This window comes from Molothrus ater, chromosome Z (genome assembly GCF_012460135.2).
Source record: "Molothrus ater isolate BHLD 08-10-18 breed brown headed cowbird chromosome Z, BPBGC_Mater_1.1, whole genome shotgun sequence".
In the NCBI taxonomy this organism is placed as follows: domain Eukaryota; kingdom Metazoa; phylum Chordata; class Aves; order Passeriformes; family Icteridae; genus Molothrus; species Molothrus ater.
The window spans coordinates 44,533,885-44,558,961 of NC_050511.2; the positions used below are offsets into that span (position 1 = coordinate 44,533,885).

At 38.4% G+C, this 25,077-nt stretch overlaps 1 protein-coding gene across 1 annotated transcript in view; it reads left to right on the forward strand.

Moving 5' to 3' along the window:
• Positions 1-24,417, forward strand: part of KCMF1 (potassium channel modulatory factor 1) — a 46,630-nt gene extending 22,213 nt beyond the window's left edge. Inside the window, exons 2-7 of the mRNA XM_036402585.1 lie at positions 1,882-2,049; positions 9,681-9,820; positions 16,419-16,520; positions 20,317-20,491; positions 22,585-22,867; positions 23,782-24,417. Coding sequence (XP_036258478.1) covers positions 1,882-2,049; positions 9,681-9,820; positions 16,419-16,520; positions 20,317-20,491; positions 22,585-22,867; positions 23,782-24,043 — 1,130 coding nt within the window. The 3' untranslated portion in view covers positions 24,044-24,417. The remainder of the gene's footprint in view (positions 1-1,881; positions 2,050-9,680; positions 9,821-16,418; positions 16,521-20,316; positions 20,492-22,584; positions 22,868-23,781) is intronic.
• The last annotated feature ends 660 nt before the right edge of the window (positions 24,418-25,077 follow it).

Sequence of the window (25,077 nt, forward strand, 5' to 3'; positions counted from 1 at the left end):
TGTGTGTGTGTGTGTTCCTTTTTATCTGTAGTTGTAGAGTAGTTAATAAAGTTCTGGTTCTTTTTTCCCTAAGTAGGAGCCTGCTTTGCTTATTCCTGGTCACATCTCACAGCAGAAACCAAGGAGAAGGTATCTTCATGGGGGCACTGGCATTGTGCCAGTGTCAAACCATGACACAATGGGACATCTAACTTGCTGATCAACTGTTTTCTAGAAAAGTTTAGTAGGCAACAAAGAGACTCACAGTGTTGCCAGTAGCTGCTAAGTGTTGTATGTACAGCGTTCATTGTTGGGGAGATCTGCACACTGCATAGGTAGAATTTGTGGGTCTCTGTGTGGGAGGAAAAAAGCAAAGAAACCAACTAAAGCAGTGAAATTCAGACTACAGACTTAGCAAGAAAGTGCTCTCAGAAACTAGCCTGCTGTCAGTGTGTAAATCATCAGATTGTTAAAAATCCTTCAGAGTTGATGGATGAAACTTCAGGGAAAAGAAAGTTTGAGAAGGACCTTTTTTTTTCTTTTTTAAGCCAACCAAACCAAGTTTGAAGATGGTAACACGCCATCCTCAAAACATAGTTCAGCTATTAACAAAGATTCTGGAGATACTTTCTTCTAATATGCTAATCCATGTAGAGTGATGCTTGCAGAATATATAAGCAGTGAGGTGAATAAAAAATAGGTTCAGTATTCACATAAGCACCGTGCTTAGACATTAGAAGCTATTAGTGCCTGAAGCTGTCCTCGTAGGTGGAGAAACTAAAGGCAAAAATGATAAAATAATTTTGCTCACTGCTCCTCTGAATGTAATGATGCAATTGTTTGAACAAGTTGGGGAGATTCAAAAGAAATTGCGTATTAATATGTTTCTGAATTACTTGTGGTAAAGCTTATATTAGATGCTACCAAGTGGAGTAGTAAAAACAAAGGCAAAAAAATTTCTGTAACTTGCACCAGTCCTCTGACAACTAGGCTTAAAAAAAATAGGGATATGGCTAATGTGACTCTTCTGTTCTGGCATTTTGCTCTAAAATTGTCTCTGCTTTTGCTAGACTGTGAAGAAGAAATCTTAAGTGATGCCAAAAGAAGGTGTTGATCCAAATCCTGCCTTAGTTGTACACTGTAGTTTCTTTTGTGAAGACCCTTAATTTGCTGCTGCAGTTGAAAGACATTTGTGTTAGCCTTTGCAGGTTACAAGATGATGCCATTTCTGCACTTAACCAGGCAATCCAGAGAGAACTGAAACCATACAGAGAAAAATGAAAACTTCTTGAAGCTATAAAACCTTTGTCAGATACACATGCAGATGTGACAACTTTACATTGCAAAGAATGCGTTTAAAGGAAAAATAGAATGGAGAGAACTGATGCAGGCTAAATTAAAAGAGCATGGGAAAACATCCTGATTTCTACACCATATGAAATGTCTGGCTATTATGTTATTCAGAATTAAAATATTAGGAAGTGTTGAATTAAAGGCTGAAAAATTAGTACGTTTTTGGCAGTGGTTGATTGTTGTTTTTCTTTTCTCTCGGTCAGCCATTATACAGTTTGGCTTTTAAAAGGGCACAATTCCTGACTGAACAGTCAAAATACCAGTTGATACTACGAGGTAAAGGTGTCTGTAGGAAGATGCAGCCAGAGAGCTTTTAGAACTTAACCTGTTGTTCTTTCAGGTGCTTGAGTGTGCCTCAAGAATTCAAGATCCTAATTTTGGGAGAATGGTGTCTTTTAAAGATGCATTTAAGAATTTGAGTCTTGTATCAGCTGCACATGTCAGACATGGTTGGCTCTTAGTAGTTATTGAGAGGCAATAGCAACAAATCTTCCTCATAAAAAATAAGTGCATTTGTTGCTGTCTTAAAGGAATTTTATTTGTTTACAGGTGTCAGCTGTGATGCATGTTTAAAAGGAAATTTTCGAGGTCGCCGGTACAAGTGTTTAATTTGCTACGATTACGATCTGTGTGCAACTTGTTATGAAAGTGGTGCAACAACAACAAGGCATACAACTGACCATCCAATGCAGTGCATACTAACAAGAGTAGATTTTGGTAAGTGATCATTTTAAACTCCAGTAATTTGTTGCTATATTGTGTCCACAAGCATAATGCTGATTTTCATGTTTCTAATTATTAATCACTTCCCCTGTTAGTGGAGTAAAAATAAGGGCTAAGATCTTGAGTTCTAATAGGCAGGCATGTTTTCTTTGATAGAAGAACTGCTTTATTTTTTTTTAACTGATGCATATGTATTTCTGATTTTGTTATTTTGGTCTGATTACAGCAGATTATCAAACTAATAAATACACTTAATAACAGTGACTACCTGTTAAAACTGCCACAATCCACAAGCAGAAAAAAAATCCTGGTGAGATTTTATAGGAAGGTAGTTCATTTGTAGTTTTTGTGAGACTGTAAATATAGGAAAGGTAGTGATGGGCTGTAATGAGTATGAGAGATTAGTGGTAAGGACTAGAATGTAGTCTTTTTGGAATTCCTTTGTAGATCTCCTAATCCAAGAGTTATTTCTAACTGTAAAGCCTTGTCAATATTTAAAATAAATAATAATTGTTCTTGTGTCTTTAAAAAATGACCGCTCACTTAAAAAATTTCAGAGGTTTATTAAACCTTAACAAAATACAACAAAGGACTGAATAAGGAAAAAGGACAGTGCTGGGAGCGTGGAACTAAACTGCCATGTGCTCACCCACAAAGTGGCTGCTCTGCCTTTTATACCCTTGGGCTTGCCTCAGGCAACCCTGGACCCTTCCAAAGTCTGTCAGTCAACTCTTCTTTGCTGTCTATTGGTGCAGACTGCTTTCTTGCAGCTTGATTGGAGGTCAGGTGTTGTCATACCACACCCCCCCACCAACACACTTTTCGCATTCTCAGCTGCCCTGTGCAAGGGGCACACATACACGCCTTCTCTCCAGGTGTCCTGGACAACCCAGGCTGTCTGGTGGCAACAACACAGAGGGGGGAGGGGGGGGACCCATGGGGAGAACAGTGGACATCTAAACAATAACATAACCAATAACATAACCATAATAACATAACCACCATGATGTAACCATACATCAATAAAACTTCTCTTAACATACACACAATATTCATCCCCTTATTGTCAGAGTCAATTATCATATTACCTATCTGTAATATGTCCTGTCCACTTTGTTGTTTCTGTTGCATTGTAGTTGAAGTAGGTTGTAACTTGTGAGAAATGATTTTGTGACAGTCCACTGCTCCATGATGTTGCTGATGCTGGACATGTATTTTCTTTTGATGTCAAACACATGGGACTAGCATTTCAGTATTTTTTCCTAGTGCTTGCAGCTGTAATCTTCATTTTTTGAATCCTTTAAATATGATGGCTTCTCAAAAGTCCTAAATTCTTTACCTTTTTGATTAGAACAGAGGTAAAATTTATACTTTATTGGTCTAAAATTTTGAGAATAGCTACATATAGAAACATGCAGTTTCTTAAAACAGCCTTTATATGAAGCTGTCTTCAGTTTTACTTTTCATTGTCAGGGCACCTCTTGCCCTGAGACTGCCTGGTCGTGACTCCAGATCACAGGAGTCGGTAGTTCAAAAGGAAATAATTTATTGCATTATCAAAAATACATGCCCCTATTTTAACTTACATGTTTCTTGTCCGGCTTTTCTTTATTCCTTTGTGTACAGTATTAGCAATTGAGGTCACTGTTTCAAATGCACAGTTGAAACTTCTTAACCTGTTAGCAACAAGTATTTTTGGATATTAGACATGGGCTAAAAGGACAGCATTGCTGTAAATACTGAATACTAATCACGGGGGTAAGAAGACTGAAACATACATTAAATATCACAGATTTCAGTGTGCTGCAATGAGAGCTTGTTCTAAATTAATCTTTTTTTAAAAAATGCCTATAATTGGAAACTGAGAATGACTAAGAATTATGTTTTGTTTCTTGCTACTTGAGTACTTCTCTTTCAGTTGTCTTTGATAAATGTACCTTTGGCTTAATTCCTTTTATGTGTGTGTGTTGTAGAGACACAGAGGGGTTATTATTTACTATCTAAGTATGCATTAAGAAGGTTCACAGTGAAGTATTGAGATGGGTAATAGGATTTGAAGGGCAACTTCTATTTCGCTTGATGTTTATGCTGTTTATTCTCTAAATGAAAATAAGAGAACGAGGTCTATAAATTTCATATGGCTAGATATCTAAGTATTGCTCCAACAGAACTAGCATCAGGAAAGAAAATACTGCAGCTCAGCTCTACAGTAAAACTTCTGGTTTGATTAACTCTGCAGAATAATTAATATCACCAAATTGTGAGCCATGGCAAAGTCTGATGGCGTAGAATTACTACTGACCTTACAAGCTTATAGAATGGAGAATGAATTGGAAAAATTGATAATGACATGTTCTTTAGAGTTGAGAAAGATCTGTGACATCGTTCATAAAATGTTTTGATTTTAGAGTTCTAGAATACTCTAGATTTAGAATAGAATACACCTAAAGGCGTGTACATTACAGTATTGTATAGATGCTTAAAGAAACTGGTGACTTTTCAAAGGGCCTTGTGTGGCCAAGGAGATCATGTGACTTTGAGGAACATGCAAAAAAATTAGGTGCTAAGAAATGTTAAATTTAATTAGAAAATCAATAATAAATGGTAGAAGTAATCTAAAAGTACCCGATTTGGGGTTGTTAGGATAGTTGTATTAGTGGATATTAAAAATCACCAAGGTTAGATATTAATGTCTGAGAAGAAAATAATCTCAAGGGTAAAATTTGCAACTAAGTGGTTTATTCCTAGCCAGCAGCCAAGCCCCACGCAGCCACTTGCTCATTCTCCACCAGCAGAATCAGGGAGAGAATTGGAAGGGTAAAAGCTGAAAAGTCTTGTCTTGAGACAGACAGTTTAATAGGGAAAGCGAAGATGGTGCACGCAAGCAAAGCAAAACAAGGAAGACAGGTAGTCAGAAATCTCTGGAGAGCAGGGTCTCATCATGCTTCGTGGTGACTTGGGAGGACAAACAGCATCACTTCAAATATGCCCCTTCCTCCTTCTTTCCCCCTTCATATACATTATATCCTGAACTTTGGTATCATTATGGTCCAGAATCTCCCTTTGGTCAGTTGGGGTGACCTCTCCTGACTATGTCTCCTCCCAGTCTCCCATGCATCCCAACTTCCTCATTATTGTAGCAGTGCAAAAAGCAGAAAAGGCCTTGGCTCTGTATAAGCCCTGCTCAGCAGTAACAAAAACATCTTGATATTGTCAGCCCTGTGTTCAACACAAATCCAAAAGATAGCCTCATACTTCACACTGTGAAGAAAAATTAACGGTATCCCAGCTGAAACAAGCCCAGAACTAATAAAGTCTCCAGTAGTTTCCAGGTGATGTGGGAAGTCAAATGAAAAAAGAGCGTTTGCAGTGATGACAGTATGAGTAGGGAATGTTCTTAAGTAAGGAAGATGTTACTAGAAACACAAACTGGAAGGCTGTTAGTGTAACTGGGTGTGTGAATTGTGGTTTACTTGGCTAGTGACAAACTTCAATACTGTCATCTGTAGACAGGTTTGTTTCAATATGAAAATATTTTAATAGCAATAAACTTGCAGTTTTTGCTTATGATATGGAGGAAAATGGACAGCTAGTGAAAAATTAGTATTTTATCAATGAAAAGGAAGCAGAATGGGGAATCCTTCTGATGCAAGCACTTCAAAGGAAGTCACTGTCATTTTTCTGATTTTAAAAGTGCACATGAAGATCAGTGAATCATTTGCCCAAAATCCATCTGCTATGATGATAAGGGCCCTGTACCATTAAATCCCACCACCACTCCAGCCAGCACTGTCTAGGTGTGGGTATCAGTGGAGTTCACTTAAGTAGTCTGCCTGAAGCTGCAACCAAATTGTTTGTGGTGGACAGCTGCCAGCACGGATGATCCTTTCAGCATAGAAAAAGTCACATGCTGTTTACCTCTGTGAAAGTTGCGATCAGTTCTTAGAGTTCCTAGGTACTGTAATAATGTTGCAGAATATACTGCAAGAAGGTGTACTTTTTCAGGTATGCTGAAAGAGCTTTTGTTGTCAGCTTGACACATTTTGATTTTTTTTCCCTGAGATTCAGGCTATTTTGGAGCCAATATGAGAACACTGAAAACAAGTAAAGAACTCTAGTATTTTCTGGCTGTGTATGTTCACTCTTGCACCATCTGGTTGCCATAATTACCTTTCAGGAGTCAGTATATAACCTATATGTATTCATTTTTAAGCAAGATGGGGTCCAGAACAATGGCAGTGCTGTTGTTCCTCAGCCCCCACAAGAGATACTGGAAAAAATGATACGCTGAGTGATATGCTGCTGTAAGAGGGACAGAGCTTAAAATAAAGTATCAAGTCTAATATGTAATGAGAAGTGGCCTTTAAAGCACAAATCCAATTAGTTTATTTCAGAAGGGTCAAACTGTAGAGTCAAGAGTAGAATTGTTAAAGGCCTGTGTAAAGAACAGGCATGTGCTTACCAGGCAGACACTTGTACTTCTCTGGTCTTTGTAGATCAATTTGTCAGGACAATGGAGAAGTTCACAGCAAATGTCCTAGTTTCCTTTTTCTTAAAAAAGCATTTTAAACTGTTGGGATGCTTTAGGGTCTAAGCATGTGGCTTGCCCATTACCACATCATTTTAAAGTGGCTACACTGACAAAGAAAGTAATACAAATTGGTTAGTAGGATTCTCTGCCAGAAATTGTATTGTGTTACTTTCATCAAAGTATACAGAACCTACCATGGTTCAGAAGTGCCTTCACTTGTCAGCTAAGGTGAATGTGTGACAGAAGATCCTGCCACCTTTTGTGCCCAACAGACAGATCCTGCCACCTTTGTTCCCTAGGCAGAGGGAACTGATTAAATAATGGGTACATAATAATATGTAGTGTGGGATTGACTGGATTCACCAGAATTGAGCTTGAGACTTTTGTGGGTTTTTTGATTAGGGTTTTTTTTTTTCACACACTGGAGCAAGATATGCGTGCTAAATGTGTGTCATGCTAAGTCTGAGCATTTGTCATTTTTTTGGATCAAGACTCTGAAGCAGCTTTGAGGGTAATATGGCTGCTTGATAAATGATACAAGAACATACATACTTTGTTTTGTTAAATGGTGTGTTGCCACCATTTGGTTTCTTCAAACTTTGAAGAAGATTAAATAACTACACTATACTTGTATCATACCAACATTTTTATCTCTCTCTCTATATATATATCACATTGAAATTGTATTACTTATATGAAGAAAAGTGAAACTAAAATGCCATACTGCTGTGTACTCTAGTAAAGAATTATGTCTTAACAAAAAATACAAGCTGTTAGAAAATGTAATCCTGAATCAGATGTCTCTTTGAAAGATTGATTTTTATCTAATAAATTCTGTGATATTTCTGTTTTGTCACTAACCTCCTACTAATTTTAAGAATGCACTAGTTAGATTTTAATATTAAGTATTCATTTAACTTTTGTAGCTATAGATGGATAGAAAAGCAGAACTGCTGATGTTTTTGGTTGTATTTTCACATTTAATTCAGGTTGTTTCTTGGAGTTTTTTCCCCACCAGGAAGAAGCTATAATGTCTAAACACTGCTGTGCTTGAAAACTGACTTCATAAACTACTATTGGGTCCTCATCAGACAGTGTTGTGATCCTTCTGCTCCTTTTTATTTCTCCCTTAATTGATAAGGAATATAGGTCATGAATCTTAGCCTAGAGGGATGCAACTGAATCTGGTTTTACTTACTTACTAAATATTTTTACTTGTCTTCCTAGACATCTTGAACAGAGGGCTTTAGAGGTCTAGAGGAGTTTGAAGAATTATGGACTCCTGCTTTTGTCTTTGAAATGAACCAAAATTTCAGAATCTGAAAGATTTCTTTGTGCTCAAAAGAAACAATTCTTCAATCATGGGCACATTGCATTCTAAACTAATAGATTTGTAAATGAAGAATGGTAACACAGTTGTAGCTGCAGCCAGGGAAGCATGGTGTTTCTGTTTCTTCCCATATCACCTCTAATTCTTAGTTAACTTCATTAGCAAAGGACCCCTTGGTAGTTGGGGACATGACTGTTCATAATTGTAGGATTTTTTATGTGCTTGTAGAAAGAACATGTGGAGAAATACCCATTCAGTGCTAAAATCAGACACAAAGATTCATGCGACCACTTGATAACCAACCTTATTTTTTTAACTTAGATTTTCATTTAAAGGAAATTTTATCTGGTGATCTGTATTTCACATTAGAAAAGAGCTTTTGGTTGTAAGAGAGATTAAAGTTGAAAAGGAAAAAAAAAAGGAGGTGTATACTTAAAAGGAAAAATATCTAGATTTGCCAGCTTTAACTTCTACGTGCTTCTTAATATTTCTTTTTTCAGACAAAGTCATATTTGTTTGGCATTCTCATGTATGTTTGATGTATATTACAAGAGGATGTGGAAAGAGGTATGAGTGGGAGAACATGCCAGAGGTATAATCAGGAGACTGCAGAGAACTCAGATTTTTATTTCATTAGTGAATAAATGGGTTTTTTTGTATTCTTTGAAAGCAAGGAACAAGACAGGATTTGACAGTCTTGTCAGACCTCCCCCCTCTGTGATAGAACTGTGGGTACTGCTAAGATTCTTGATATCTGGATTGAGCTAACAGTATATCCAAGGAAAAGATACCTCTATGTGCATGCTCATCTGTTTACAACTCTCATCAGATGGGTTGCGGCCCTGAGCCTTTTGCTCAGGTGTGAAGCTGGAGTTGGTGCTGTTGCCTTACTTGAAAATATATACGTTCATTCTCGGTGTGTTTCATAGGTAGAGGTTTTTAAGCAATATGATATTTAAGAGGTTTTCTTGTTTGGTTGGTTTTTAGGATTTGTTTTTAATAATGATGTGAATGAGAAGCTTATTCATGTTTCCTGTAAAATATAAAATACCTGTACAGGATGAGAGAGAATAATGTTGTCTTCTTGCATGGTTTAATAAAATTTCATCTGAAGTTTGGGGAACTTCTGTGTTAGCAGCTTAAAAGTGCCTGCTTTTCATCAGTGATGCACAAGTGCTCACATTCACTACACCTAAAAGTTAAAGCCAGTGTTTAACAGATACTCAGATTCCTTTCCCATTATCAAACTTCTATGTTATATAATTGAGACATTTCTGAAACTACTTACTGCAAAGCAGTGGTTCAACTATGGCATAAATACTGACATTTGGTGTCACCAAGACCTTCTAAATTTTGATCTGAATTTGAGGTTTTGTCAAGAGTTCAGCTTTTGAAATTTCATCATAAAAAATATCATCCCATAGTTGACCCTCTATGTGGGATAAGAACAGTAATGGAAAAGTGAAAGTTTGCCAGTATCAACAGCATCATGATGGAAGTCTTTTTTTCTAGTAAATATTAGAAAACTAAGTTATGTGTGCTAATCAAAATTAAATGTAGTCTCTGTTTTTTTTATCAGTAACTAAACCCCTCCTGAATATAGCCTGAATATTCAATTAATATTTTCATTGAATATTCAATGAAAAAACTAATTTAATTTAGCAGGGCTTACAGTGAAGTACATGTAAAAACTGAGGTTGATGTGAACAAAATTAATGGTGATATTCTTTAAAGTAACCTCAATTTAATTTCTTCCTGTTTCAGATTTGTACTATGGTGGAGAAGCTTTCTCTGTAGAGCAGCCACAGTCGTTCACTTGTCCTTATTGTGGGAAAATGGGTTATACGGAAACATCTCTTCAAGAACATGTTACTTCTGAGCATGCAGAAACATCAACAGAAGTGGTAAGAAGCCTCAGAACTTGCTTTAATGGTGGAGGTATATTTTAAATAGTCTCATTTCTGAAATATTGTCTTTCTGTTCTTTCTTGAAGCATGTATTCATTTAAATGCTTTGAAGAGAAAATACCTATATTTGAGAATTGCATCAAAATTCTATGATTTACGGGTATCATGATATAATGAGCTTGCTTCCTTCTTTTAGAGTTTTTGTTTGTTGTTCTAATGCAAAGGCTGCCATGTTTAGGAGATTGTTATACTGTAAGACAGAATTTAGAAAGTTGTCACAGTTACTCTGTCGAGCTGTGTCTCCCTTTTCATAATTAGTGTATAATTGTTTTGCTAGCTTACAGCTATGCCAGTCTTTTGTAACTGTAAGAGAGAGGAAGACATGCAGATAGTTTGTTATGTTTTCTAATAGCTATTTTAATGGATCTCTTATTTTATGCAGCAGAATTCTATAATTATTTTAAACTACTCTTGTCAAAGGAGGTGGTTTTCCCCCATCCCTAACCATCAGTGGTTTAAAATGCACTTCTTCAACAAGTTTCAACAGAAATACTTTAATTGGAGATGTTAACTCTCACTGTCTTGATGGACCTTGGGAACAGGAGAAACTGAGTTAGCAGTTTAGCAGAATGACATGGAGTGTGCTGTTCTGTGGTTAACTGTTTTACCCTAGACCCCTAGATAAAAAGTGATGCCTGAAGTGGATTACTCATCACTAATGCATTGTGTGAAATTAGTTATAAATAGGTTCTCTATTCTAATCTTCTAGTTTTCTTAATTTTCAAAGAATTCTGTGGAAGAAAATGAATGACTCTTCAAACTTAATAAGGAACTTGAGTGAAGAGGTGATGTGGAAGGGTGTTTGTTCACCTTTTCGGGGATTCAAAAGTGTTATGATCTTTCATAAAAACACAGGTAGTGTTTACTTCACAATCAGTCGCACTGTGATGTATTATTTAACTCAGTGACATGCTGAAATTTTTACAGTCTCTCTGAGTTTTTCTTAGACTCTGCAACTTTCAAATATAGCATCAACCATTGAAAGTTCTGCATTTGGATGACTATTTTTTCTGGTGGCTTGGTATTGCAGTTCTGATTTGCACCTCTTGATGTCAGTGATATGTTCCTAACACTAAGTGTTCACAGATCCCAGGTTTTTAAACTTGACATGCCCTTGTTTGCAGTTGTGATTTCTAGAACCCCACACATAAAGCCTAAATTTGTGATTCTTGACAGCTGCTACTCTGGTAAATCCTGAAAGAGTTATATGTGTAAAAAAAAAAGATCCCACAAAACTTTTCTGTTTATATATCAGTCTGCAATGCTGCTGTATTGTTGTTTCAAACAATGATAAAGGACAATATTTTAATCCTTTAATATGACTGTTACTGTTTGTGCTAAGTTTTGAATCTGGCATTTGTGATAAATGTACACATTTATCACAAATGCCAGATAAATGGTTTTATCACAAATGCCAGATAAATTTTAGGTGCCTGCACCTAAAATTGTTTGGGTACTGCACCCTTATTGGGATATTGAAGAGCTACAAGACTAGTAAAGAGGAAAATATTATGGATTCTAAATATTTGTGCTTACAGGCTTTCAGACAATTACTTATGTTTAGATACTGAGCTTGTAGTCCTTTGAGTATCACCTTCTGAAGATGTGTTTTATTTTAGACATGTATTTTTAGGGATGTGAGGGAACTTTACAGGGACAGAATTATTTATATTTTAAAGGCTTTTTGCCCCCAAAAGTTTTTCAAAGAATAAGCAAAATATTTTTTTCATCTGGTAAATTTTGCCATTTTTATGTTCAGAACGATGCAGATAAGTTTACTTTTCTGCTGATTTTTCTCAGATGTAGGCATCGACAAGTACCACAATGGTAGGTATCTGCAGACAGGAATTGCAGTCTGAATGAGGTTGAAAGGGACCTCTGGAGGTCATCTTGAGCAGGACTGTGGTACAGCTGGTTGCTCAGGACCATGTCCACACAGGACCAGTTCTTTAATAGTGACTCCACAGTTAAATCTGTGGGTAACTTGTGATTGGTGATCCTCACAGTGAAAAATGTTTCAGTGGTTCCTGATGTTTATGAGGAAGCTCCTGCATTTGAATTTATGCCCACTGTCTCTCATCCTTCCATTGCATGGCTCCATCATCCTTTCAGGTTCCCTTCAGGTATTCATGGATATTCCTAAGATCTGTCCCCCATTACCCTACCCTTCTCCAGGCTGAACAGTTCATCTTTCTCAGCCTTTCTCCCTTCCTCTTTGTAACCATTTACTGAGATTTTTTCTGTGTGTGCATGTGTGGAGCTGAAAACTGGGCACTGGTGCTGGGTTAAGGCAAAGGATCACAATCCTTGACCTGCTGGCAGCTCTCTGTTCAGTGTAGCCCAGAACACCACTGCCTTTTTTAGCCACAAGAGCACACTGCTGGCCCATGGTCCACCAGAACCCCAGGTCCTTTGCTGCAAAGCTGTTCTGTATGACTGGTCTCCAGTGTGTGCTGATTCCTGGGGCTGTTCCTTCCCAGGTGCAAGACATTGTACTTCCTCTTTATGAGGTTCTTGTCCCATTTTTTTAAGGTCACTGTGTATGGCAGCACAGCTCCCTAGCGAATCAGCCACTTCTCCTAGTGTTGTGTAATCACCAGAATTCCCACTGATCACCATCCTCTGAGCCTATTCACTGAGACAGTTTTCACTCCACCACACTCTCTGTTTATCCAGCCTGAGCATCAGCAACTTATCTTTGAGCATCCTGTGAGAGGCAGTGTCAGTGGTCTTACTTGAAGTCCAGGTAGGCGATTTCCCCTACGCTTCAGTCATCCACCAGGCCAGACACTTCAGTACTGAAGTTTGTCAAGTTGGAGAACCGTGTTTTCCCTTTTGTGAAGCCAGTGCTGACTGCTGTTGATGATTTTCTTGTCTTTAATAGTGCCTAAAAATAGTTAACAATAGTTTCCTCACTTTCCCAGGGATCAGAGCAAGCTGACCAGCTTATAGTTCCCTAGGTCCTCCTCTTACTTGCCTGTCTTTAAGATAGGAGTGAAATTTGCTTTGCTCCAGTCCTCAGGCACCTCACCCAGTCACCGTGATAGTTCAGAGACTAAGAGGCTCACAGTGGCATCTGCCAGCTTGATCAAAACCTCTTGATGCATCAGAGCCATCACAGCCTGTGGGTTTAAGTATTCCAGTTCACATAAGTATTCTGCAGAGTAATCCTCTTCCAGTAGGGGAATGTCTTCAGTACTTCAGACTTTACCCCTGCTCTCTGGGGCCTGGAGTTGCTAAAGACCAGTCTTGCCAGTAAAGACCATAGCAAAGGAGTTACTCAGTACTTCAACCTCTTCTGTGTCCTGTGTAACTAGGCCTCATGTCTTTTGAGCAATGGGCCCACATTTTCCCTAGTTATCTTTTTATTTCCTAAGCACTTCTAGAAGATCTTCTTGTTATCTTGGATGTTACTTGCCTGATTCAGTTCCATTTGGGCTTTAGCTTTGCTTACATTGCCCTGTGATGCTCAGATAATGCTTAATGGTAGGCTGTGCTGTGGCTTACCCTAGGAGGGTGACTTCTGTATGCTTTCTTTTTGTGTTTGAATTTGTCTAGGAGTATCTTGATCATCCACGTAGGCTTCCTGGCATTTTTGCCTAACTTCATCTTCAGTGGGATGGAGAGCTCTTGAGTTTGGGAGGGAATGATCTTTCAATATTAACAGGCTTTCTTAGGCTCATTTACTCTCCTGGTTCATACACCATGGGACTCCTCCGAGCAGATATTTTAAGAGGCCAGAGTTTGCTTTGCTGAGGCCCAGGGTCACGAGCTTGTTTTTGATCTTCTCCCTGCCCTAAGGATCTCAAACTGCACCATGTTAAGGTTAGTGCAGCCAAGGCTTTCTTTGACCCTCACATCCCAACTGAGCCCCTCTTGTTGGTAATTACGAAGTCCCGTATAGCACCTTTCCTTGTGTGCTCCTTTGTCACTTGGAGGAGGGAGTTACCTTAAAAGCACTCCAGGAGCTTCTTGGATTGCAGTCGTGCTGTGATGTCCTTCCAACAGCTACTGGAGTGGTTGAAGACCTCCACAAGGATCAGGTCCTGCAAGTGTGAGGCAGCTGCTCTGTGTCTCTAGAGGGCCTGATCTGTTTGTTCCTCATGGTGGCCTATAGTAGACATGCCCTATAACATCCCCTTTGCATGTTCTCTTCTTAATTCCAGCACATAAGATCTCCATCAGGTCATCTTCCATCTAGACAGTGCTTTTAATGTACCCCAGCTGCTCTCTCACTTAAAGGACAAAGTGAGACAGCAGCTGGGGTGCAGCTCTGTCTTCCCTGTTCAAAGAGCCAGCCTTCTTCTCTTCTATAGAACCAGTATTTCTTCACCCATATAATGTCTAGAGACAATGGTTTAGAGTTATAAGGCAGAGGAATCTGGAAATCAGTATGATGATTGTTTTTGTTGGTGTTAGAAGTTTCAGGTTAGTTGGACTGGTCAAGATGAAATGCAGTGCTCAACTAGAAGTCTGCTAGCATTGTAAATAAAAACAGATTTAGTAGACTTCATAAAATGCCATCTCTTCAGTCTTCTTTCATAACAGAGATGCTAATTTTCTGCTATTACTTTGCACTGCAGCAGCTTTCTCACCATCGGGAAGGCATTACTAGGCTCCTTGTAGATGAATTGTAAGCACTCTGTTGTTGATACTTCAGTGGTTAAACTGGAGAGAGCTTTTTCTTGCAGTAATGAAATGGACAATCTGAGTCAGTCTCAATGTCCCTGTTCATCCTCTAAGATCCCAGTGATTCCTGTTGAAGTTACAGAACTGTTGTCACCTAAAGTGGTTACTTTGTATGTAAATGGGGAAGTAGTGCTAATACAAGGACAGTTCTGGAAACTGGCACTGTTCTGTTAAGGGGATTGACTTAGGCCTTTAGAGTCATCATTCAGGGTTGCATGATGATTTCTTAATACAAATGCTCATAAGTTCAAGAGAAAATTCTGACAACATTTGCCTTTCGTCTGCACCATTCGTTCATGCATGTTATAATTAACAGTGACTTTTAGCTGTGTCACGCTTAATCAGTGATCTAGCAGTCTTTGTTGTGGCTCTGTCAGAGCTTATGCTTAACTAAATTGTTGTTTGTGCATAACAGTATTTAAGTAACTCTCCCTAGTCAGGAGTTCTTGAAAGTTTAGTTGATATTTAGAATTAGGATTGGGATTCTTTGATTCCTTCTTACTCAATATTCATTATAACTGTTTCTTAACTGATGTTTTTCTGAGGTCTGAGTATATTTACAAATCTTTGTCATGTTAACAAAGAAATTTCTGGTGATTTTCTGCTTTCTGGAGTGGGTTGTTCTTCTTGTGTTGGGTTTCTGCTTCCTCAGAGTAGCTTAAATAAAAGAAGATTCCTTTGAAGGTCTTGCATTCTTTTGATATGAGAAGATTAAGCAGCTGTAATGAAGTTTAGGGAATTCACAACTATCTGTCCAATACACATCCATTTCTACATGGTAGCTTTGATATGTTGGCATAGCTGAGTATTTATCATATTATGCTATGATAAGATATGCCCTGTAGTGCACTTGCTTGGCATCTGTAGTGGTGAAAATTCTGTGGAGAGAAATGCTGAACATTGAAAATAAAAGGGGAGGAGTTGTAGCAAAAAGCTTTTAAAATGTCTGGTTTTCTTTTCAGAACTGGCCACTAAAATGGAAGTGGAATTAGATGCAGCAGTTCCTATTGAAAGCTGAGATTTTATAGTAAATTTATTTCAAGACCTTGTTCTCACCTCCATGAGAGTACAATAGATGTGTGCTCTTTTATGCAGGTGTTCTTAATGCTCATGGTCTTTTGAGACCTACACTCAACAGCTTAAGTATACACATGAAAAATGAAAGAAAAATGGAAGATGATGCTGTTTGTGGAGTCATTGAAAGAACAAGTCATAATTATGGCAATAGTAGTGGTGATGTTTGCCTGCTTATTTAACTGTATTTCAGTTCAAAAAACAAAACAAACAAAACCTGCCAACCAAAAGCTCTTAAGTGGGGGAAAAAAAAACCCCAAAACCAAAGAGAAATCTCAGTACCTGCTCAGAAAATACTGTTGTGGAGAGAAGTATGGAGACCAGCCCTTCTTTGCCAAACCTACACTGCCTGAGTGGGATGGTCTCAGCTTGATACTTAGGAAATAAGGGCAGTTTCATTCTGATTCCTCTGCTGGGATGAGTGTCAAGCGAGCAAATAGCATTCCTGTGTGATTCAACTCTACTGTCTGTGGCAGAATTGGCATGCAAAAATACTAACTTTCAAGACATTGCAAATTGATTTTGAGAATCCTAGCTCTGGTTTTCTGAAATTCGTAATATTCTGAAATTCATAAAGTGAAAGATTACTAAATTAATGTCTACACTTCTGTAATTTTTCTGAGTTTATTGAATACGTTGATATCCAGGTGTTTATGAATACCAAAATGTTATTTTAAAGCCTAAGAGGCAATGTCTAATGATTGACTTGATAAAAATTCTGCTTCTTGTAATATTCATAAAGTTGGGTTTTTTCCTTGCTTTGTCATTTCAGATTTGTCCAATATGTGCAGCATTGCCTGGAGGGGATCCGAATCACGTAACAGATGACTTTGCAGCTCATCTTACACTGGAACACAGAGCTCCTAGAGATTTAATATCCTTTCCAATTTGAGGCAAAGAGGCTAGACTGTTTCACCTCATAGTCACAGTGACTTGGTTTGATTTTTATAGTCAAAGGGTCGTATTCTGGATTTCCTGGAACTTAGGTTGCTAAAGACATGTATATCAAAAATAAAAAGATTTCTCTCCTAGTTTAAAAAAGACAGACTGTGCACAGACTTGTAGGTATACTTGTGTTTTTACTCTAATAGCACAAACATATAAAGGATTTTGACATACAGAGGTTTTTTCTACTTGCACTGTGTTTCATCCTACCTCATGATTACTCTTGGTGCTGTTTTACATATCAAGATTCAGTGCTGTATATATTTAGGACATAAAGATAATTCTAGCGCAGCTGCTTGTAGCAAAAGATTGTAAAGTTGTTTAACTACTTTCAACACAATGTTTTAATAATTTAGTTTTGTAGTGCTACTGACATTTTGTAATACAACTCAGAAAACCTTCAGATTTTCTGGGAAATAGGATGTTGTCCTTCAGTTACCTTAGCAGCCAGTTACGGACATTTATCTGTGCTTGATGGCTGAAGAGCTGTAACTGTTGGGATTCTTTCATCAGTGTTATAGGAATATTTGTCTCCTTTTAAATTTTTTTACTCCCTCAGATTAACTGATAAAATATCTTTTGGTTTGGGCTTTTATTTAATGACATGCAAGCTATGTAGCATCCCTACAGTAAGTAATCTCTGAACTATTCATTTGTGTCTCATTTAAACAAACAGAAAAAAAGACTGCATTATAAATTTGATAGTGGCTTTTTTGTTCGAGATTTTTAAAAAGGAACAAAGAATAATGTAAGCTCAGGCAGTTGGGGGAAAAAAATCCAAGCCCTATCAAACAGAGTTAATTACAGTAATAGAAGGACAACAGCATTTGAGGTGATGGCTCCACTTCAGTTATGATTGTATTTGATTGCGTTTGTTAGTATATTTGTTAGCATGGTTTAAGGTCAGGACAGACTAAATGTGCAGGTTAGTTACTGTGCAATAATTGGATCAGTATCAAGGAGTTTGGGTGTAGATTGGCTCTGTGAAAGGTGAATGATGAAAAAGTGCTACAAAAGTGGGTACAAAGTCAGATGAAAGCAGTTACCTGTACTTGCCTTTCTGAGGGAGAGGAATAGAGCTCTCAGCACTGCGGAGAGCAGGGTGCTGAACACGGTGGCTCTGGCTGTGGGAGCTTGATCCCAGGCATCCCTGTGGTCTTTAGTAGCCAGGAGACATGCCATCCTCCCTTTCCAGAGGAGGTAGGATAAGATTGATGAGGGGAGAATATTTTCCAGACCACTGGATCTTTCCTGGACTTTGGACAGCCTTGGAATGTTGCTTGATGACTGATGTAGTTTGTGTCATTTTGAATTCTGCTCATTGTACCAACTATGAGGTTTTCATAGCACCTGCCTAATTAGGCTTTTTCTAACAAGAATTACATAACTACATAGCAGTGTGCCAGAGTTCTAACTGTGGGCTTCCAACACTGTCTTAACTGTAAGGCAGGAAGTTTAAATTTTCCTAGCTACAGAATGAAATTAATTTCCTACTGAAATGTACAAGATACTTAATTAGAATTCAGGCTATTGCTGCATTTTCTCCCCCCTAGTACCAAAAATGCCGCCAGATGACTTTTACTTAGGGAATTTTTGAGCCAGAAAAGACAATCTTTTTTCAAATACAGAGTCAGGTTTTCAGTATCAGTCATCCCAAAATGGATCTGTTTTGGGAATACATTGCCCATGATTAAAAATTGTACCTGTAGAATTTCCTGCTTGTACTCTATTGTGATGGCATCCAGTGTTGTCAAATTTCCAAAACGTGCTAAGAAGTATCTTGAAGTGACTATTTGACATTGGACTCTACATCATATCCAGCAGCAGGGAGATCTAAGGCAGGAAATAAGGAAGAGAAGATGCCCTTTTTCACTCAGGTTCTGCAAGTGTAGGAAATAAGAACCATGACTCTCTGATACACCAATATGTTGCTGAATATGAAGTTGAAGCTGTACAGAACAATTCTTTGTGCTCTGTAGCTGCCTTCATGTACAAAAAGGGGATAGAGAAGGCTCCTTCTAGAGTAAAAATTTATTTTGCAATTTGAGGTAAGACTTTACTGTTGGATTTACTACAGTCCTGAGAGGTGGCCTTATCCACCAGCTATTAATTAGACATGTTTGGTTAATTTTGGTTTTTGTTCTTTTTCCCTGAAATTGTCCCAAAACACTGCATGTGTTTTTTACTACAAACCTTGTGCAGCTATTGCAAGGTGTGTCATTTATTCCTACAGTCTGTAGGCAACTCTTTAAAACTCAGTTTCTTTCTTTAGCAGGAAAATACCTGAAAATTCATTAAATACATCTTTTCAGCATTAATCATACAAATAGTTCTCACATGACTATTCAGTTTAAATGTTTTGTCACAAGATAATGTTTGCAAAGTATTTTCTTACTCTAGCATAGCTGGTAAGACTCAAGTGCATGTTTAGCTGTTATTTGAAGAACGACATCTCAAAACACTTTAAAAGCTGTGGTTGGGAAAGTTACCCCAGAGTCCAGTGTCTGCTTGAAAAATCCCCAGATACTGTCCTGTTTTAACATGTTTAGTTATGAAAAGCTTGCAAAACTACATGGGGTCTTTAGTCCATCCAATTTAGCAACTCCAGCAGCACCCAAAATTGGCACACTCAGAGGTGCAAGATGCTCTGTACCTAGCAAAGTGTCTTCTGTGCTGGGGAGGTTTTTCTTTTACACCCTAGATGTTAAGTTTTACACTGTAGCATAACTAACAGTTTTGAAAGAAGGAAACATTCTGTAAAGTCTTCTTGTAATGGCCAGAAGCTCTCTCTTGCCATGGGAAGTCAAGTCATTCCTTTCATGACCTCCCATGATATGATGAGGTTCTGCTCCATAACTGTGATTTATGAAAAATACATTGGATGCTACCCTTACACAGAAATTGATACCATATGAGTGGTAACCTGGTAACCATACTGTGATAAAAAACATAGGAGATGGAGATGTAAGCTAAATTATAATAACACTAAAATAAAATATTAAAGTCTATGCTATTTCATTTTACACCAGTGAGTAATACTAATGATTTTTAGGAAGAAGACTTATCTGGACTGTCTTGGAGGATGAATGTTAACAAATTTATGACAAAAATAACCTTTATTTAAGTTTGTAAATTACTTAAAAATTTATACGAGAACCTATTTAAAAAGTGACAGAAAATGCAAGCATGTGATTGGGGGAAGTGGGGGAAAAAGACAAAATGAAAAGCATCATTATGATACTGGAATTAGTGATATTTCTTCGGCTGTAAGAAGAAAGGTGAAACAAAGGGAAGTGATGAATGTGCTGAATACTCCAGAAACCTACAGTTTCCTAAAGACTGAAATTTCTTGGATAAATGCATCAAGTACAGAAGTCAAAAGGAATTGGGTAATTATTCTGATAGGAGTTGTAGTAAATGTTTTTATTGGTTTTGATACTTAATGTAAGAATTGGGAAGGGTAAAATGAAGTCCCTATCTCAGCAGTAAGCTTGGCTGAACATGGATTTATGTGGGTTTTCATAGAAAAGTTTGATTAAAACAAAATTACCAGATCAGTAAGTCTGACCCGTAGCAGAGCTACAGTGTACCCTAGCTTTGCTTCTGAAGTTGAATCATTACTTTATGAATCAAGAACACCATACCTGAGTATTTGAGCCATCAAATGTCCTTTAGTGGTTAACACTCAATGCCAATCAGTTCTGTTTTCTTAACTTCTTGTCCACGATGAATCCAGTGGCGTTCGGCATGTACGTAGGATGTTCCACCCAGGCCGGGGTTTGGGAGGCCCCCGTGCTCGTAGATCAAACATGCACTTTACTACCAGTTCCCCTGGTGGGCTTTCGTCTTCTCAGAGTTCGTATTCTCCAAGCAATAGAGAAGCCATGGATCCTATAGCTGGTAAGAGCTGTAACCACAAGTTTTACTCCACTGTCCTCCTTCTGCAGGGGAAGGAGAATGCAAGGTGGCAGTAGTTGCCCTGCTCTGTGTTGCTGTGAAGCTGCACATACAGGCACAGCATCCCACAGAGCGGGTGAAGAGGGAAAGAGTGTTCTCACTGTCAGCATCAGAAAATAATTAGGCCGTGTCTTTAGGATTCCCAGAAATAACTTGTTTCTTCTATTTTTACCTCTGATGTGAAAATAATTTTTTTTTTTACAATGAAGAAAAAACAGTGAAGACAATTCTGAAAACAAATACAGTTTTATCTATGGGGAAATGTAAACATTTTAATGCCATGGTCTTTGACCATACCAACACGTCAGGGAAACCTCAGAATGTCTGCCCCAAATCCACCTTCAGACACAGTGCTCAAACTGGAGCTTGCTACTATTAGGCTGTTACTTCTTCAGGGGGAGGTAGCCAGCCACCTGGCTTAATGAGGCATTTCCTCTGGAAGGGGAGCTGTGGATCCACTGCCTCCCTTAATCATGGTGCCCTCTGCCTGCCTTCTGCTGGCTCTGGTTCTCTGCTGGCCTGGTGTGCCCTGATGTAACTCATTAAATTAGCTGTGAAGAAGTAGCCCATCAAGAGAAAAAAATAAGTTAAGTGAGGTCACAGGTGAGTTTTTTCAAAGAGGGAGGATGTTCTTGAAGCTTCCAGTGTAAGACATTCTCTTTCTTTCCCCAGGTCAGCCGCTTCAGTTCATTTAAAATTTGAGGTGACTGCTGAAGTTTGTTTTCAGCCTTGCTGGACCTTCCCACTTAGCAGCATTAAATGTAGGATAAAATGTCATTCTTCTGCATCTATTCTTTTTTGGTGGAAGACGTGTTTCTGCATTCAGAGCACACTGAGCTGTGTGTCCATCTTGTTCCTGGACTGTTTTGAGTTCACACCTCTTTCCAAAATACTGCTTCCCTATTTTCCAAGCTTTAGATTACAGTGAGAATAAATACATCTTAATCTTGCCTGTGAGTTTTAACATGTCTGCCTTTTTACTGGAGTAATAAATAGGGAAGACCACAGTGATTTTTCTATTTAAATTTATAGCATCAGTTACTTGTCTTAAACATTTTTTTCCTCCCTGTGGCATTCTCTAGTAATAAAAATTTACTTTATTTTGGTGCTGCTATCAGTGTTGTTGAAAATTACTCCACCTCTCTAGTTTGTATTTTGCTTTGTTCCTTAAAAACCAGCTTGTTTTAGTATGATTACATTTTGTTAATGCAATGGAAGAAAAATTGTCACGACCTATATAGTAAGTTTGTAACGTAGAGCAGAGGGACAGGAGCAGGATTGTCCCATGCTTCCTCTACCATTGCATCAACTGCAGCAGGTATCTGAGATCAGAAGTACCTTCTGCACAGGGCATAGAAGAGATCCTGCTACAGTGTACCTTAGCTTTGTGCAGTAACTGTGCAGTAACTGGCTGCTAATATTTATTTAAAAAAAAACTTGGTGGATAAAATTTGCAAGGAGCATTCCATCCTTCTGAATTGGAAAACTTAATAACAGAGAGAGTTTTTAATTGCTAGGCCTTCTACATACTTCTGCCAGAAATAAGAATTCATACAGAATGCTTTTGCTGTCAAGCAGTGATTGAATATATTTTCTTAACTAAATTTCCTTCATTGAATTTGCTGCAGCACAGCTTCCCTCTGAGATAATTGGGAAGATGAAGCTTGTGTTTTGAGGGAACACTTATTAAAAGGAAAAAAAAAAGTCACCATTCAAAGCCAAAATAAAAAAGTTTCTTAGTCACTGGCTATTTTGGCTTAAAGTCTCAGAGGGTGGCTGCAGAGAGCTGTCTTTTGCCAGGCTCTACCTGTTGTTGTCAAGACTGTAAACCTCGTCTTGTCATTTGGACTACATCTGCATAAATTACTTTTAATCTTTTATGGGCATTAATCTTCACAGTCTTCTCTGAGCGTTGTTGGGTTTTGATGTTAGTTGAGAAGAATGGAATTTATGCACTGGAATTCGGGGTGTATTTATTCTGCTGTGTAATGCTCATTTAAGATCTTAAGTCATGGAAGCTTTCTCTTCTTTGGCAGAGCTTTTATCCCAGCTATCAGGTGTGAGGCGTTCTGCAGGAGGACAGCTCAACTCCTCCGGCCCTTCTGCTTCTCAGTTACAGCAGCTGCAGATGCAACTGCAGTTGGAACGACAACATGCACAGGCAGCGAGACAGCAACTGGAGACTGCACGCAATGCAACCAGACGCACCAACACGATCAATGTCAACACCACTATGACACAATCTACAACAACAACCAACACATCTAACACAGAAAACAGTCAGCAGACTATCCAGAATTCCCAGTTCCTTCTGACAAGGTAATTCGTTCTGTGTATTTACTTGTATTTACCTCTTATAATTTCTGTTTACCTTACTACTAGTAGAGATACAGAGCTTGATGAAGCTTATATGTTTGGAGTCAGGCACATGCCTAGGATGGCATTAATTAACAGAATATTTACGTAGTTTAGAAATTATACTTAGACCCCAGGATTATTTAAAAGAGGATTCACTTCCTGTGTCATCCCAGTTCTTCTAGAGCACTGACCACTGACCTGAAATAAAAATATTTTCCACATCTCCTCTGCAAGCATACTTCTGTTTGTCTGGGATTGTGGAAGAGTGTGGTAATTTTAACAGCTCCTGTGCCTGAATTTGAATCAAGTGGATTTTTATGTAAGTTCACAATAATGCCATGTGACATCTTTGAATCAGAAGTTCACTTGAGAACCTTAATTAAAGCATCTGCAAATGTCACAGATTGTGACTTTCAGAGCTGGAGTGAGCAGTTTCCTTGCCTTCATCAGGGCATGCCATGTACCTTAGGAGAAGTCAGATTACGTTCAGTAATCCATGCACAGTAGGCTTTACACAGTGCAGTGATGTGTTTTGTAGCCACTGTGAACTTATAAGTTGATGTGGAGGCATATAATTGCATGTCCAGGAAATGGCACCAGCCCTCCCTAAAAGACTCCTTAAATAGCAGGAAACCTCACAAACAGTTTTTGATGTTCCTCTAACTTTGGGCTCCCCTGCGAATGCTGTCACAGCAGCAGAGAAGGGGTGGGTTCTTGAAGGCATGCCTGTTGTACTGAAGTGCTGGACGTGTTGATGGGCAGGTAGGACTGTCCTGAAGGAGCAGTTTCTGAGCACATCTCAGCCTGTCCCTAGTGTCACCAGTGAAAGGGACTTTCAGCAACTCTCTGTCTTCTCTTCCCTTGCTGCTGCCCAGGTTGAATGATCCGAAGATGTCAGAAGCAGAGCGTCAGTCAATGGAGAGCGAACGGGCAGACTGCAGCCTGTTTGTTCAGGAGCTTCTATTGTCCACCTTGATGCAGGAAGAAAGTTCCTCCTCAGATGAGGATGAGCGGGGGGAGATTGCAGATTTTGGTGCTATGGGCTGTGTAGATATTATGCCTCTAGATGTTGCTTTAGAAAACCTAAATTTAAAAGAGAGTAATAAAGGAAATGAGCCTCCTCCTCCTCCTCTTTGATGACATCCCACTTTGCAGACAATGTCCTCTGTGCTGTATTTGCCAATGAAAGTGGACAACAACTATCTTGGGTTTGTTTTGGTGATTGTAATTTCAGGTCTGTCACTCTTGTTACATTGTGTACATTCAAAAGAAAGAGAGAAAAGATATATATGATAATCATTTCCACTTAACTAATTTTTACTTCTAGCAGGTAAATGTAGGTTGCAGTGCAGAGCCAAGGGCTCTGTGTCCTGTACCTTGACATGCAAAAGGCTCTCCTAATACTCCACATTCAAACTGAAGAGGAAAAAAAAAAGAAAAATCTCTAATGAAGCTGCTGTGTGTATTTATGAATATTAATGAATAAAAACTGCTTGGATGGTTTACCTTAACTACTGCATGACGTTTTTTGCAGCGTGCATGAGTTTTAGTGACCTTGTCATTTAAAAATTTAAATACAAGGAGTAAACTATAAAACACAAAGCTTTCCCATTATTCCAAGGTTATGTGATGAAAAAGGTTAGCTCTGAGTAGCAGTTTGTGGCCGCAAACTAGCTTTTTAATAATATGTGACAGAATGACATCTTCATGTGCTGTTCCTGCACAGGATGGAAACTCTGCAGTGGGATACATTGTTGTGACCGGGGTGTGGCGTTTTGCTGAATGCGACCCTTATGTTGCCCTCTCAGCTGTCACCTCAATGTGGAGTTAAACTTCATTTTATGCACCTGTAGGAGACACAACAGTAAGGCCACTGCTGGAAGCTACTGCAAGGGGCTTTTGTGTGCCCTAAAATCAAATGATGTTCACTTTCGTTTAAAGTTTTTCTTTGTTGTGGTTGTTAAAATTTTTTAATTGTTAAATATGTTTTATTCAGGTGTAGACAATTCATATATTCACTGTGTTTCTTAAAAAAAAAAGTTAGCCTGGATCCTATTGTCTTAGTTTAAAAGCCTTTCACACCCTCAATCATATTTTTGAGTTATTTATGTATTTGCTTCATAGTTTGCAGAGACCTGGCAGTATCAGGAGAGCTTGAGGATTTGGATTCC